Here is a 15,815-nt window from a genome sequence, read left to right as displayed (position 1 = left end):
GAGGATTTGAAAAGCATTATGGCATCAAGATTTCCAAAGTTCAGCCAAGGCTTGGACAAGGACCCAACTACTCATCGTATTTGGTTTGGTATTGCTACTGCACATGACTTTGAGAGTCATGATGATATTACCGAAGAGCATCTTTATCAAAAGATTTTTGCTTCTCACTTTGGTCAATTAGCTATAATCTTTCTGTGGACCTCTGGTAATTTGTTCCATGTAGCTTGGCAAGGCAATTTTGAAGCATGGGTCCACGACCCCTTACATGTAAGACCTATTGCTCATCCAATTTGGGATCCTCATTTTGGTCAACCGGCCGTAGAAGCCTTTACTTGAGGAGGTGCCCCCGGTCTGGTCAATATTGCTTATTCTAGTGTTTATCAATGGTGGTATACAATTGGCTTACGCACTAATGAAGATCTTTATCCACACCTAAGAGGAGATTACCATGAATCCTTTGATTTCTGTTGCTTCTGTTATTGTTGTTGGATTATCCATAGGCCTTGCTTCTATTGGACCTGGCATTGGTCAAGGCACTGCTGTAGAACAAGTTGTTGAAGGTATTTAGAGACAACCAGAGGCGAAGGGTAAAATACGAGGCACCTTACTACTAGGTTTAGCTTTTATGGAAGCCTTAACTATTTATGGATTAGTTGTAGCTCTGGCACTTTTATTTGCTAATCCATTTGTTTGATCTCAAAGACCAAAATCCGTATTCTTCGGGATTTGAAAGACCCCCCTCTATCAATTTTCTTGTTCAGCCAATAGGGGAGGGGCTGATCCAAAATAGTGGACTTATACTTCACTTGTTTCGGTCAGAAAGATTTGCGACACTCGGAGAAGTAGATAGATAGAGCAAAGTTTTTTTTTCATAATTGTATCCTTATTTATCGTTATGCGGGACCTGGGACTTACTAAGTACTCGAAATCTACTTCTCCGAAATTCAAATAATAGTAGGATCAAGTTGGAGAAAAAACTTTGTAAGAGTATCCTTATCTATGAGGGGAGAGCGTATGAAAAATGTAACTGATTCTTTCATTTCCCTATCCTCCGCTGAGGGTTTCGGGTTAAATACCAATATTTTAGAAACAAATATAATAAATCTCAGTGTGGTACTCGGTGTACTGATCTATTTTGGAAAGGGAGTGTGTGTGAGTTGTATATTTGAATAATCCAGCTGGACCCAACCAACTGCACTTTGTAGATAGAAAAGTGCATGATCTCAACGAATTACTTCTAAAAGGGAAAAAAATATGGAAGAACTATAACATTTCGTAATTGATTGGGAAATTTTATTACCAATCCCAACCAACAAGAGAAAATCTTTAGAATGGTTAAAGCTAAACTGCTTGAAGTCCAAGCACAACTGGGTACTCTTTCCACCGCTGTGCTAATATGAGAAGGGTTCAAAGGCATAGTTGGAGGTTGATCCGATATATAACATTCATATCAGTGGAATTATTCAATCTATCTACTAAAAAATAGTCCTAATCTCCCATCCAATTTTTTGGGTTTAAATGTGGAACCGATGACCTACACAAAAGCGAATTTATTCAAGAAAAAGTAAATAGGAAATACGAATGAAAAGAAAAAAAGAAGAAAAAGAAAAAACAACTTTGTTGATAATAAAAAATCCCTTTTGGCAAAAGAGCCCTTCGTAGATTTTGGTCTTTGACAGATTGATCTTATTTTTATACATAATATGAACGAAAAGGGTAGGCTCAGTAAAAAAAAGCCGAGCGGGAGAGCCAAATGAATCGAAAGGTTGAAAAGTCCTTAGTGTTAGTTGAGTTCCTAGTTCTCCAATTGATTGGCTTGCAATAATGCTGACTACTTCTCCTAATTCGATTAAGTTGCTATGAGTAGTATTCCGACCAAACATAATTGACAAATCCAATATATACTTTTGCAAGTAAAAGGGGTTCGTATATATATTGGTTGTACTTGGAAATAATATAATTGATTGGCAAGTTTAATTCCAATATCTTCATTACGCATGGCAATACATCTCCCGTGTATATATACATTGTCTGCTAATACATGACCAATTAGTGTTTGTAGAACAAATTTATTTTTGATTGTTTCTCGATCTTGAATGAGATTTACAAAAAGACCTTGGATAGTACCACAATCTACTTTACGTACAACAAGGTGTTGTACTACTTCAACAAGTCTACATGTGAGGTATCTAGCATCTGTTGTTCGTATAGAAGTATCCACAACTCCTTTACGAGCACCGTAACATGAAATAATATATTCCATTAAAGAAAGTCCTTCATGGAAATTCCCTTGAATGGGTAGATCAACAATTTTTTCTCGAGGATCTGACATTAATCCTCTCATACCTACTAATTGGTGAACCTGGGATGTACTTCCTCTAGCTCCTGAAAAGGACATCATATGTACTGGATTAAGAGGATCAGTCATCCAAAAGCTCGGAGGAAAGCCCACTAAAAACCTTTTCTACGCTATTTTTTTTTATCTCACTTTACAACGTAATAAGTTAAATTACCTTTACCAAACTATTCCTATTTGATACAATATGAAAAAAAGAAGAAAATGGTTTTTTGCTAGAAAACATTCTTACTATTTCTTTTCTTTTAGTTTTCCAATTTAGAATTATTATAATATAAGAAATATATATATATATATATTTCTTATATTATATTACTTTTTTCTTTTATTCAAAATATCAAAATTTATCAAAAATTATAAGAAGATTTGCATTGTGTCAAAAAATACAAAAAAATTTGTGTCAAAAACTAGAAGAAAATATGTGCCACATAGAGCTACAAGAAGATTTTTGCCACGTAAAACTAAACATCGAATACTGAAAGGAGTTATTTATGTTCGAGAAAGTTTTCACAATACCATTGTTACTGTTACAAATACACGGGGGCAAGCGGTTTCTTGGTCTTCTGCCAGTGCTTGTGGATTCAAAGGTACAAAAAGACGTTCACCATTTGCTGCTCAGACTGCAGCAGCAAATGTTGTTGATACCTTAGTAAATCAAGGTCTTCTGAAAGAAGCAGAAGTTATGATAAGTGGCCCTGGTCCAGGGAGAGATACAGCATTACGAGCCATTGCTCAAAGTGGTATACAATTAAGTTATGTACGTGATGTAACTCCTATGCCACATAACGGATGTAGACCTCCCAAAAGGAGACGTGTATAAGAATTGAATAAATTGAAAGTGAAAGAAAGGATTAAATTATTTATTTGAAATAATATTATGAATCAGAATGAAATAGCAGTCTCAATGAAGATACCAGAATTGAAGTGTGTTGAATCCAGAACAGAGAATAAGCATTTTCATTATAGTCGTTTCACTCTATCTCCGCTTCACAAAGGTCAAGCTAATACAATAGGCAGCGCAATAAGAAGAGTTTTACTTGGAGAAGTAGAAGGAACATGTATCACATGTGCTAAATTTCACAATATATCAAACGAATATTCCGTAATAATAGGTATTGAAGAATCAATACATGAAATTTTGATGAATCTGAAAGAAATTGTACTTCGAAGTGATGCATACAGAATTCGAGAAGGATCTATCCATGTTGTTAGACCAAAAAAAGTAACCGCTCAAGATATCATGTTACCACCTTCTGTGAGAATAATCGATCTTCCTCCGATGCCATAGAATAGTAGGGGTTGCCATACTATGCCCCCCACCCTGCATGCTTATTCTAGCTCGATTCTAGAACTATTTTGTCGATTCTAGAACTATTTTAGATGCAGGCTTCTCAAAATTGCTCCCCGACAATTCTATGGCTAGCGGGCTGCTCGCCCTACAATTCTATGGGATGGCAGGAGTACTTGTATTATCGGTGATATAATGAATAGATTCAGATTCTAGCTGTTTGTTTTATAAAACAGACAGATTTGACCGAATCTGGTCTAATCGTGTTAGACAGATAATTTGGATAATGAGTTCAATATGAATTATGCTCTTGATTAATCGTAATACTTATAATAAATAAAGATAAAACAAAGATCTAGATCTATTTTTAGAGAGACAGGTCTAGTATCTATTTGAATCGAAATAGGTATATAAATTCCTCATATGGAAGGAGATCTCTATTACCATTTTGACAAATTAAATTGATCGATACGAGTTGATTTTCTGTTACGATATATTGCCAGAACAATAGCTAATCCAATAGTTGCTTCAGCAGCAACAATAGCTATAACAAAGATCGAGAAGATATCCCCCTTTACTTGCCTACTATCAAAAAAATTTGAGAATGTTACTAGGTTTAAATTAACCGCATTGAGTATTAGCTCAAGACACATAAGTGCTTTAACCATGTTTCGACTTGTTACTAGTCCATAAATACCGATAGAGAATAAATAAGTGCATGTTCGAGCATAATAAAGAAACTCCTCATCCCTTAACCTCTTCAGATACAAACAAAAGTTATAGTAAGTTTCTAATTTTCCATTATCGAAAGAAGAAAATGATTCTTTCACGATCTATGAAGATAAAACAGCGTATTTCTGCTACTAATGCGTAGGAGAGCTTTCATTTTCAAACTGTTTCTTCTCGACGAGCTATAGTAATGGCTCCTATAAGAGCGACTAGAAGAATTATAGAAATAAGTTCGAATGGAAGGAAAAAAATCAGTGGATAAATGAGCCCCAATACGTTGAATATTGTTTGTTAAATCTCGTTCTAACATTTGATCTGATTTTTGAGTCAAAGATATTCCAAACCATGATATGTTTAAGATAATAGTAATTAATGAACAAAAAAGACTCACACAAACTATTGAACTAATGCTATCTCTGACGGTCTAGGGAGGGGCATAATTAGGATATTTCGGATTATTCATCAACATCACAGCAAATAGAATCAAAATATTAACAGCTCCTATGTAGATCAGGATTTGTGCAACAGCTACGAAATCCGCGTTCAATATAATATAGAAAAAGGATATACAAATAAGAACTAGCCCCAATGAAAGAGCGGAATAAATTATATTAGTAAGTAATACTACTCCTATACCTCTGAATGTAAGAAACTCAACATTTACACATCCCCTTTCTTTAGTATAATAATTTGAATTTCTGATGAAGCGCAGATGAAGCAATTGGGTCAAAATTCGAATCGAGTTACCAAGGTTCACCAGGTAGCAGTAGTTTACACATTAAAGCATAAGTCGGCCTATAATAATGAATAAGGGTCATGGATAGGGGGGAGAAGAGGAGCCAAATCCATTATTGGTAGCTGGGGTAGGCCGGGCATATAAGTTTGTTTATTCGTTGATCCAAATCTATCACCCCCTTAGAATAGTAGGGCCCACCCCTCTACTTAATTGCTCATTGCCGCTGATAAAATGAATATGGAACAGTTCACCAACCTCACCCCTTACAATTGAGCAAGAATCAAGAGGGTTTACTCTTGATAGTGATGTTCCACCTCTTTCTCCCATCGGCTGGGCCCTGATGGGATAACCTCTTGGGTTAGGACCCTAGGTTAGGAATGGAATTAAGGGTTAAGTGAAAAACTCCCTGGCTAAGGAAGGAGTGGTATCTCACTGATGGCTCATGCCCCCCCGGAAGAGGGCCGTCTTCGCCTTCCACCTAAGCTGTGCAACAAGAGCCCAAAGTCAATCCCAGGGAATAGTAAAGCTTCATAGGGTCTTTCTGTCCAGGTGCAGGTAGTCTGCATCTTCACAGACATGTCTATTTCACCAAGTCTCTCTCCGAGACAGTGCCCAAATCGTTATGCCTTTTGTGCAGGTCAGAACTTACTCGAAAAGGAATTTCGCTACCTTAGGACTGTTATAGTTACGGTCGTTGTTCACCGGGGCTGCAGTCGCTAGCTTCCCTGTCATCAGGTCACCAACTTCCTTAACCTTCCGGCACTGGGCAGGCGTTAGCCCCCATACATCGTCTTACAACTTTGTGAAGACCTATGTTTTTGGTAAACAGTCGCCTAGGCCTGGTCACTGAGACCTCCTTTGTACAAGGAGGCACCCCTTCTCCTGAAGTTACAGAGCTATTTTGCCGAGTTCCTTAGAGAGAGTTATCTCGCGCACCTAGGTATTCTCTACCTACCTACCTATGTCGATTTCAGGTACAAGTACCTATTTGTTGAAGGTCATTCAAGCTTTTCCTGGGAGTATGATGTGGGTTACCCAGCGTGGAAACACGCTGGAATTCATTGGACATCGGCTTAAGGTATTTTCTCTACCCCATTCTAACCCTGCTTTTTTGGGGTCACCTTCTGACCTTGAACCGCAAACCAGAAAGATGGCTAACTTAGCCTACTCCATCCCTCGGGACCAACAAAGGGTAGTACAGGAATATTAACCTGTTGTCCATCAACTACGCCTTTCGGCCTGATCTTAGGCCTTGACTCACCCTCCATGGACGAACCTTGCGGAGGAATCCTTAGGTTTTCGGGGCATTGGATTCTCACTAATGTTTGCGTTACTCAAGCTGACATTCTCGCTTCCGCTTCATCCACATCTGCTCGCGTAGATACTTCCCTCTGAGGCGGAACACTCCCCTACCAATGCATTTTTTATTACATCCCACAGCTTCGACAGATCGCTTAGTCTCGATCGTCTTTGGTGCAAGAGCGCTCGAGCAATAAGCTATTACGCACTCTTTCAAGGATCACTGCTTCTAGGTGAACCTCCTAGCTATCTTTGCACTCCTACCTCGGCTATTCCATCTCAGTGTTCGTCCTCCCCAATTTTTATACAAAGGATTACATATGGGGAATATTGAAATTGTCCTCTCCAATAGTATTGTTGCTGTGTTTTTTGCAGCTTTCATTATGGCCGAAACAATGTAGTATGGTTCCGCAACCACTCCGATCAAATTATTTGGTCCTACTCATTACCAGTGGGATCAGGGATACTTCGAACAAGAAATAGATCAACGAGTTTGTGCCGGTTTGGCTGAAAATATGAGTCTATTAGAAGCTTGGTCAAAAATTCCCGAAAAACTTGCTTTTTATGATTACATTGGGAATAATCTAGCTAAAGGGGGGTTATTCAGGGTGGGTGCAATGGACAATGGATATGGAATTGCTGTTGGTTGGTTAGGACACCCTATTTTCAAAGATAAAAATGGACATGAGCTTTTTGTACGTCGTATGCCTACCTTTTTCGAAACATTTCCAGTCGTTCTAGTAGATGAAGAAGGAATTGTGAAAGCCGATGTTCCTTTTAGGAGAGCAGAATCAAAATATAGTGTTGAACAAGTAGGTGTAACTGTTGAGTTCTATGGTGGTGAACTTGATGGAGTTAGTTTTGGTGATCTTGCTATAGTCAAAAAATATGCTAGACGTGCACAATTAGGTGAAATTTTTGAGTTAGATCAAGTAAAAAGGTGAGAAAAATAGCCCTAGGAATGAAAATTCAGACTAATGATGACGATTTACCTCTTAACATTAAAATGGAAGAAAAAGAAAATTTTGAAAATTTCAAACGCTTTCAAGAAATTGGTATCCGATTGAGATGTGTATTACCATATTCCCAATCAGTGATAAGTGAACGTTGGTTCCGTGAAAAAACACAGGATGATAAGTTTAAACAACGTTTGCTCAAGGGAGAAAGGGAAAATAGAGATTTATTATCTAATGAATCTCTTATTTATAAAACTCTATCTGAAAGTCATGAATATTTATCAAATTTATTCTTCTCTAATAGAATGTTATTTAAACAAACGATCGATACATTGTTAAAAACAAAATGGCTTTCTCTGAATGCCATTGATTGCTTATTAGCGGAAGGATTGAATAAGAATAAAAAAGCCTAGATCTTTCATTTCAATATAAATTGATATTACGATGATGTAAGAGTAAGCATAGTAATAAATATGAACCAAGTCAGTTCGCTTGAACTTGATGAAATAGTCTCTACTATGTTTACTCTTTCTTTTTTATTCCGAAGAAATAATCTTTCATTTGATTCTGTAGATTCCTATTATTTGTTCAAATTCGATCGGTCCGGATTTTGCAAGACTTTGAAAACAATAATTTTGAGTATTTTAGCCCGTATCAAAAAAGAAAATAAAATTGATATTATTTTAATTCGATTTGTCGATATTATGATTTGTTGATATTATAATTATAATATCAATTGAATTTCTCATTCAATAGACATTCTAATACGTCTTCCTTGAAGAGGACTCGAACCTCCACGCTGTTTAGCACGACGTTTTGAATGTCATGTGTCTACCATTTCACCATCAAGGCATCCAACAAGCTAATTATATTTCATGGATCAAATATTTCACAATACAATATTATAATTGCATATCGTTATATAGTTCAGCGAAGGTGGATCAAAAGGATATAATATGAGCTAGATATTATTCAATATCTGAATAATATCTAAATAATATCATGTTCATGCTATAACTAACATGCATGAGATGGAAATAAGTATTTAGTCAACAAAATGAAAGGATATTGATAAACATCTTTCTATAGGAAAGATATTGTATAGATGATAGATAATTCGTAAATCGACTTCGTCCATGAAGAAGGGAGCTATAAGTTATATAGTGTGAATTGTTGCATGATAATAAAAAAGAAACTAATATCGTGATATGTGCCTAAAAAAGATGAAATGAATTGTTGCACGATAATGAAAAACAAACTAATATTTATATGTGCCTAAAAAAGATGAAATGAATTGTTGCACGATAATAAAAAACAAACTAATATTTATATGTGCCTAAAAAAGATGAAATGAATTGTTGCACAATAATAAAAAACAAACTAATATTTATATGTGCCTAAAAAAGATAAAACGCCTGTGCCCATGCTACTGAATACGCTATGGGGTATTCAATAGCTGTGGAGTCAACTACTTCAACAACTGCTGAACCTGGACCTAGAACTGTTGTTATTGCTGGTGCTTACCTTGCTACTGATACTGGGTCTTGATCTACGATAGGAGCTACTGTATATGCGAACGGGGGTCTGGATCTCGATCTTCTGCTTCATCGACTTGTTTACGGCTGTTACGAGATCTGGGTCAATAAACTATCGGCTAATCTGCTTGTTAAACTGAAGATACGGGTACTGGTTCATCTACTGAATCTACTGGATCAACTACTACTACTACATATGTTACCTATGCCTATGTTGTTGGTGGTGCTGGCTCAGCTCATGACTTAGATGCTTCCATTACTGATGCTAGTGCTAGATATACTAGGTATGCTTTTTCCCTTACTTTGCCCATAGAAGAGTAGGGGCCGTAGGTGAGGGTGAATCTACGCCCTTAAAAGAGTAGGGGCATTGATCGATCACATGCATTGTACATAAAAGCAAGCGCACATTTACCTACTGAATCGACCACTGCTACTGGGTAACCGGCTTCATCTCTACTGCTGCAAGCAGCCCCTACTATTCTAAGGTAGATCTCAACAGCGCCTACTATTCTAAAGGGCGGAAGGTACAATCTCTTTACCTTCCATTTTAGATGAGCATCAAAAGGTATTCCGAGAGAACCCAATAGGGCTTCCTTTGCATAATCACAATTATGCCATTCAATTAGTTCCAAGGAGTAAACAGTTTCCGATCAGAACAAAAATGAAATTGAGTCAATGGGTTGTATTAAGAGATGGTAGATACTTGTATCATTCAGCCTAGCCCTACCTTTATAGTGGTCCATTCTCTACTATAATAGTTATGGTCATAAAAAAAAGCACTCCTCTAATTAATCAACGCAGGGAATAAGTGAATGTGTGTGGGCGGCTATTAATAGCTTAGGAGAATCACACTCAAGCGTCAATTTCCTATTCTAGTCATTGACAATCTGCTAGATCAATTGCTGCATGGGGTAGTATCTTTGATTTACCAGATTAGAAATCTTGAGCAAGATACCAGAAAATTTGTATCAACACTGCAGGGAAACAGATCCAAAACAACATTATAGACACACGACGGGGAACCATTACAAGATATTTGTGGTCATCTTTTTGGGCTGTAGAATGCTCCCATCTACATTGCAAAGCCGCCTTATGAACCCTGTCTTCAAGCCCATCATCTGGGTTTCCCCTACTATTATACAGGGTGTTATTTGTTATTTCATTATATGAAACATCTACAGCATATGATGGGAGAACCATCCGTAGTAGGTTTATGAAGTGCTTTGCATTTGGAAGCAAACCAACTAGATGATAAAAAGAAAAAGTTTACTGAAATGCAGGGCGGCCACCCATATAGAAGATCATGAAGGAGTTAGGGTGGACTAACACAAGATTCAAGCTATGGCTGAGTGGCCAATCCCCATGATCCTCAAGAGTTTGTGAACATTTATTGTCTGATATTAGGCTCAACCCCTACAATTATATGGGATAAGAATTGATGGTTCCATAGTAGCAACCCTCATTATACTCACTCCTAAAACACAAGTGGCTTTTGCCCTACTCTTTCACCCGATGAAAGTAGGTACCTAAGCTTTTTAAGTATTGAGGCCATGTGCACAAATCCAGTTTTTGCCACTCTATATTATACAAACACCTATGTAATGAAGTGTAATGCTTTGGGACAAGGTTATGACAATAGATATATCAATAGATCTAGGGTCGTCTTAAATATCTATCCTATTAAGGATAGAGTATGAAATATATAGACCGTTAGGGATAGGAGTAGCAGCTTATTCAGCAAATGTTGGTTAAGCAGTGAAAGGTCCAAAGTAAGCCCCTTAAAATAGTAGGACCTGCACCATTAGCAGAAGATCCATGCCCACCACCAGCAGCAAAGCCAGTAGTCTAAGATCCTGTTGATTCAGTTGAGTCAGTAGATGAGTCAGAAGTTGGTGAGGTTGGTGAGTTAGTTGGTTATGTGGATTCAGTAGTTTAACCCTTTGACTCATAAGAAAAGCCATAAGCTGGGTACAAGGCCAACAGAGCTAGTCATAGATTCAACCGTTGATTCTGTTATTCTAGAAGCAGTAGTTGACTCATCAGTTGGTTTAGTTACTCATGATTTTGAGCTAGATCCAGTAACCTCACTAGCACCAACATCCCTCAAATTATATGGGGGCAGCTCTAGGTCCATATGAAGCAGTCAATCCACCAGCAGCAGAGGAAGCAGATACATGTCCACGCATTCATAGCAGAAGATTTTACTACCCAAGCTGCATTGTATACTCATCATCAATACATTGCCGGATTCATTATGATAGGGGCATTTGCTCATGGAGCTATATTTCTCATTAGAGATTATAATCCAGAACAGAATAAGGATAATGTATTGGCGAGAATGTTGGAGCATAAGGAAGCCATAATCTCTCATTTGAGTTGGGTTAGTTTATTCCTAGGTTTTCATACCTTGGGACTTTATGTTCATAACGATGTTATGCTCGCTTTTGGTACTCCAAAAAAGAAAATCTTGATTGAACCCATATTTGCTCAATGGATACAATCTGCTCATGGTAAGACCTTATATGGTTTTGATGTACTCTTATCTTCAGCAAATGATCCAGCATTCAATGCTGGCAAAAGCTTATGGTTACTCGGTTGGTTGAGTGCTATTAACGATAATAAAAATTCACTATTCTTAAAAATTGGTCCCGGAGACTTTTTGGTTCATCATGCTATTTCTCTAGGTTTGCATACAACTACATTGATTTTAGTAAAAGGTGCTTTAGATGCGCGCGGTTCTAAGCTAATGCCCAATAAGAAAGATTTTGGTTATAGTTTTCCTTGCGATGGTTCGGGACGGGTCGATACTTGCGATATTTCCACCTGGGATGCTTTTTATTTAGCAATTTTTTGGATGTTGAATACCATTGGATGGGTTACTTTCTATTGGCATTGGAAGCATATTACCTTATGGTAGGGAAATGTAGCTCAATTTAATGAGTCTTCCACTTATTTAATGGGATGGTTAAGAGATTATCTTTGGTTAAATTCTTCACAACTAATTAATGGATACAATCCTTTTGGTATGAACAGTTTATCTGTATGGGCATGGATGTTCTTATTTGGGCATCTTGTTTGGGCTACTGGATTTATGTTTCTTATTTCTCTAAGGAAGACCTATAGTAATGCCGATTGCTCTCCACCGTTCCATAAGAACGATTGTATCCTCCTACGTCAAATTAAATAAACTGTCTACTCGTAATTCGAGTACATAAATAAAAAGAAGTAGTTTTTTTTTTATTTCTACTAAATCAACCAGCCATAGCTGTGTAACCCTATTCCTAATAAATCAACCCCTAAGTAACAGGTCCAAACTAGAATAAATCCTAGAGAAGCAACAATTGCCGGTTTTTCCCCTTTCCAACTCTGTTTATTCTAGTATGTAGATAAATTGCAAATATAATCCAAATTATTAGCGCCCAAGTCTCTTTTGGATCCCAGCTCCAATAAGATCCCCATGCTTCATTGGCCCATACTGCCTCGGAAAGTATATCTATAGTTAAAAGAGAAAATCCTAGACCAATGGCACGATAACTCAATTGGTCTAATTGGTTAGTAAATAACTATTTACGATAATTTATAAATGAAAGGCCTAAAGTATGCTTCAATTCCTTTTTTTCTTGGTCGTGTGAATTCCCATTTTTATTGAAGAAAAAGGAATTCTTCACATTAATAAAAATCTTTTGATTTATTTGGGACGTAATGACCAAAAAAGATATCGATGATAGGGATCCACATAAAAAAGTTGCATAACTGAGCAATATCATACTTACATGCATCATTAACCAATGAGATTGTAAAGTGGGTACTAACATTGCCGATTGCTGCATTTTATCTGGAAGACCTAAAGTAGCAAAACCATGAGTTAACATAGCACTTGGCGCAGTGATTGCACCTAACCACCAAGCATCCTAGCCCCGTACTTCTATAACTATATGAATCATGGAGGAAGTCCATGAAAGGAACATGAATGACTCATACAAATGTTACCTGCTGGCCGATAAAGCACGTGAGGTGGAAACAGCTAGTTGAAAGGCTGCCACAAGCAAGGCTTTAGTTCCAGTAGCGGAGTCCCTAACGAATATTGTTTCAACAGTTCTAGATCGAGATCCCCCTTAGAAACTCTAGGCCGGTCAACTAGCATAAATAGAAACTTTAATTGGAACCAGTTGTTTACCCCATTGCTTACCTTTATTCAGTTTACTCGGTTGATCCAGCTTCTGCTTATTAATTCTAGTTCGGTTGGGCAGCCTTGAGCAATATGAAAGAATTAACGTGGAACTCCAGATAATTATTATGCATGCTTCCGTCAATAGGTTTGGTTTACTGGCTAGCTTTATTGCTTTGGCCAAAGGAATTACGTATAGATATTTTGCTTGAGACTTATTCACCAACTAACTCAACATATGCTATATATGCTATCTCTACTACTGGACATGCTACCTCTATCACTGGTGCTGCTACTTCTTTTACTGGATCCCGGATCTACTTATGCTGCTTCATCGGCATCAACTCCTGTTGCTGCTGGCTCTGCTTCCATTGCTTCAACTGCTTCTGGGACTGGCTATCCAACTGGTTCTTAAGGTACTGGCTCTGCTTCTGGGTATCAATCTGGATCTTCATTATGGCTAAGGAGATGGAACTCATGAATCATCTGGTCCTGGGTCATTTGCTGGATCGAAAGAATCCACTGTTGAACAAACTACTTAAACAACAGAATCAATAGCGGCGTAATAAACTGCGTAATCAACCACCATGGAGAAATGTCCCAGTTAGCTAAACGTTTACTGATAGACAGAGATACATCCCTACCTCAAATCCCCAAACAATTCACACACATACAAGATCTAATAAAGTTATGGAACTCACCTTGCCTTATGACGATTGTCCTTGCTTGGTTGCTGTCCTTACATGAACGAAATCCAGATCCACAGGTTCCAGTTAAGGCCTGCACATCAACAAACAAAAACAACCTTACTCATTCCATTATGACCCATAAATCCAGATCTCAATCTCAAACAGATAGAGACATGCTGAAGCAAACTGTTATCACTCAAAGGAAGTTATTGATCTATGGTAATCAATCAAACAAAGATGGTTTTTTGGGGGGGAAAAAAGGTAGATCTATATTATGATAAATGAAGAAGAGAACAAATAGAATGATGTACCTGAGTCAAGTGAAGCAACACCTCTTTCACCAAGATCTGGCCACCCAATCCTTAATCCCAAATTGTTGATCCTTCACACAGATTTGATCTCCCTCAATGGAGTAGTGAAACCAACATCAACGGTAGGCTATGAGAGTCTACATGAAAGAGCCTACTCTGATCTGCTCCAAGAATCAATGGGGGTCTACATCCTCTACTCAATTTCGATCTCGATCTCCTATTCCATCCTCTAGCTATAACTCCCTATTGAGGGAGAGCCTCCCAACCTTTTAGAATCAGTGGGGTCCTTCCTTCCAGTTGTCAACAATAGATTTTGACCTCCTCCCTTACTCTATCTTGACTCTGATACTGAGGTTAGCTCTATCTTGATGGGCCAACCTAAGAAACTACTTTCTTCTAGAGAAATCCCCTACAATTCTATGGGGACAACTATAATGAAGTAAACTCTCTCCCAGTTCAATCGGCAGGAAGGAAGGACAACCTCAACCCTTAACGAGTTATCTTTCCTCTGGCTATAGTAACTAGTTCGGAAGGAACCATGCATGCATCCAGAAGGAGCTTAGTTCAATGAGTTGAGTCGTCACAGCCCTTAGTTCAATTCTGGTTCGAATTGGAGGATGGAGCCTTATTAACGAGGAGCCCGAGGAGAATTAACTTATTCTCTGGGCTTGCCTCTAGAGGAAGATAAAGGTAACTTTCCTTCCCTAACTAACTGCTATCCATTCTTCACCCTCGAATTTAGGGGTAGTCTCTCCTTCATTAGCGAGATCTCCCCCAACTTGACTGCCCCAGTTTATTAGATTATTAAAACTAGTACTTTGTCTCCCATCGAGTGGAGCTAGGAACAGAATCCCTTGTCTCTATCTGGGAAGGGAGGAATGGGAGAAATGTACCCACTTGGCTCTGCCATTGTTCTTCAGCATTGATTTATTAATAGATGCAGAGGTTCTACCATTGATGCCTACTATTCTATGGGGTGGGGATAAGACCCAAGGAGGGCTTCAATCGAACGAGATGCTAGGGAAGGGCCAATCAATAGCTCTGAAAGGTACAACCTCCAGTGGTTCAAGAGGTGTAGGGGTAGCTTGCCCTTGACAGGTGGGAATAAAGACATTGGTTATGGGGCCTCGAGTCTCTCAGTGAATGTATTTTATTCCACTCATTCCTATTGCCCCCCACAACTATATAAGGGAATCCCCCCCCACCTTTCTATAGTTGTAGGGCCTTAGAATAGTAGGGGCCCACCAATTATTCCCTCCCACCCAAGTAATCGATCTCTTCCAAAGACAGGTAGATCAGAGGCGGATCATCAGCGGATCAGAGGATCTTGTGCACTTCCCTAAATATTGGGTGGGAAATGACAGGCTTCTGGATCAGAGGCGGATCGGAGGCGGATAAGAGGATCTTGAGCACCACCCTTTCTGATATTGATCTCTCATCGATCTCGACTTGATCTCTTATTTAAGGATTACATCAAGTTTGTTAAAGGACTTGGGATCGACCTGACGTCTGAGTATAAACAACGGGAAACTGTGCTTCGACAATTACCCACCGTTACTTTAGCACAAGCCCGCTATACTGCGGCTTTTGAAGCCACCCGCCCCGACTTGTCACCCAAGTTTTTGAAATCTTTAAATAGAAGCTTAATAACTGAGTCGTGGTAACTAACTCTATGTCCCCCCACCACTCAATAAATATCATTGTGTGCATGCAGTATGATTGTGGGATAGAATAACGGTTGTCGAGGC

At 38.3% G+C, this 15,815-nt stretch overlaps 3 protein-coding genes, 1 long non-coding RNA gene and 1 pseudogene across 4 annotated transcripts; 4 read left to right on the top strand and 1 right to left on the bottom strand.

Moving 5' to 3' along the window:
* Window positions 1-18: 18 nt before the first annotated feature.
* LOC131875888 (small ribosomal subunit protein uS11c-like) lies at window positions 19-3,176 on the top strand. The gene is made up of 3 exons (XM_059220597.1): window positions 19-205; window positions 501-560; window positions 2,791-3,176. The coding sequence occupies exons 1-3, from the start codon at window positions 19-21 to the stop codon at window positions 3,174-3,176; spliced, it is 633 nt and encodes a 210-aa protein (XP_059076580.1).
* A 57-nt stretch (window positions 3,177-3,233) lies between these two features.
* Window positions 3,234-3,644, top strand: LOC131875887 (DNA-directed RNA polymerase subunit alpha-like). The gene has a single exon (XM_059220596.1). It carries the CDS (start codon window positions 3,234-3,236, stop codon window positions 3,642-3,644), a length of 411 nt encoding a protein of 136 aa, XP_059076579.1.
* Window positions 3,645-6,070: 2,426 nt separating this feature from the next.
* LOC131875886 (photosystem II CP47 reaction center protein-like) lies at window positions 6,071-7,352 on the top strand. Its single transcript, XM_059220595.1, has 2 exons — window positions 6,071-6,187; window positions 6,810-7,352. Exons 1-2 carry the CDS (start codon window positions 6,071-6,073, stop codon window positions 7,350-7,352), a joined length of 660 nt encoding a protein of 219 aa, XP_059076578.1.
* Window positions 7,353-11,033: 3,681 nt separating this feature from the next.
* LOC131875885 (photosystem I P700 chlorophyll a apoprotein A2-like) lies at window positions 11,034-12,133 on the top strand (annotated as a pseudogene).
* Window positions 12,134-13,169: 1,036 nt separating this feature from the next.
* LOC131045799 (uncharacterized) lies at window positions 13,170-15,296 on the bottom strand. The gene is made up of 3 exons (XR_009105865.2): window positions 14,068-15,296; window positions 13,769-13,847; window positions 13,170-13,637 (listed from the first exon to the last, which is right to left on the bottom strand). It is a non-coding gene; the product is annotated as an uncharacterized LOC131045799 (long non-coding RNA).
* Between the last annotated feature and the right edge of the window lie 519 nt (window positions 15,297-15,815).

The sequence above is a fragment of the Cryptomeria japonica genome, chromosome 5 (assembly GCF_030272615.1).
Source record: "Cryptomeria japonica chromosome 5, Sugi_1.0, whole genome shotgun sequence".
Lineage (NCBI taxonomy): Eukaryota > Viridiplantae > Streptophyta > Pinopsida > Cupressales > Cupressaceae > Cryptomeria > Cryptomeria japonica.
Note: the sequence above shows the minus strand (reverse complement) of the source record. Positions and strands in the feature narration are given on the sequence as shown.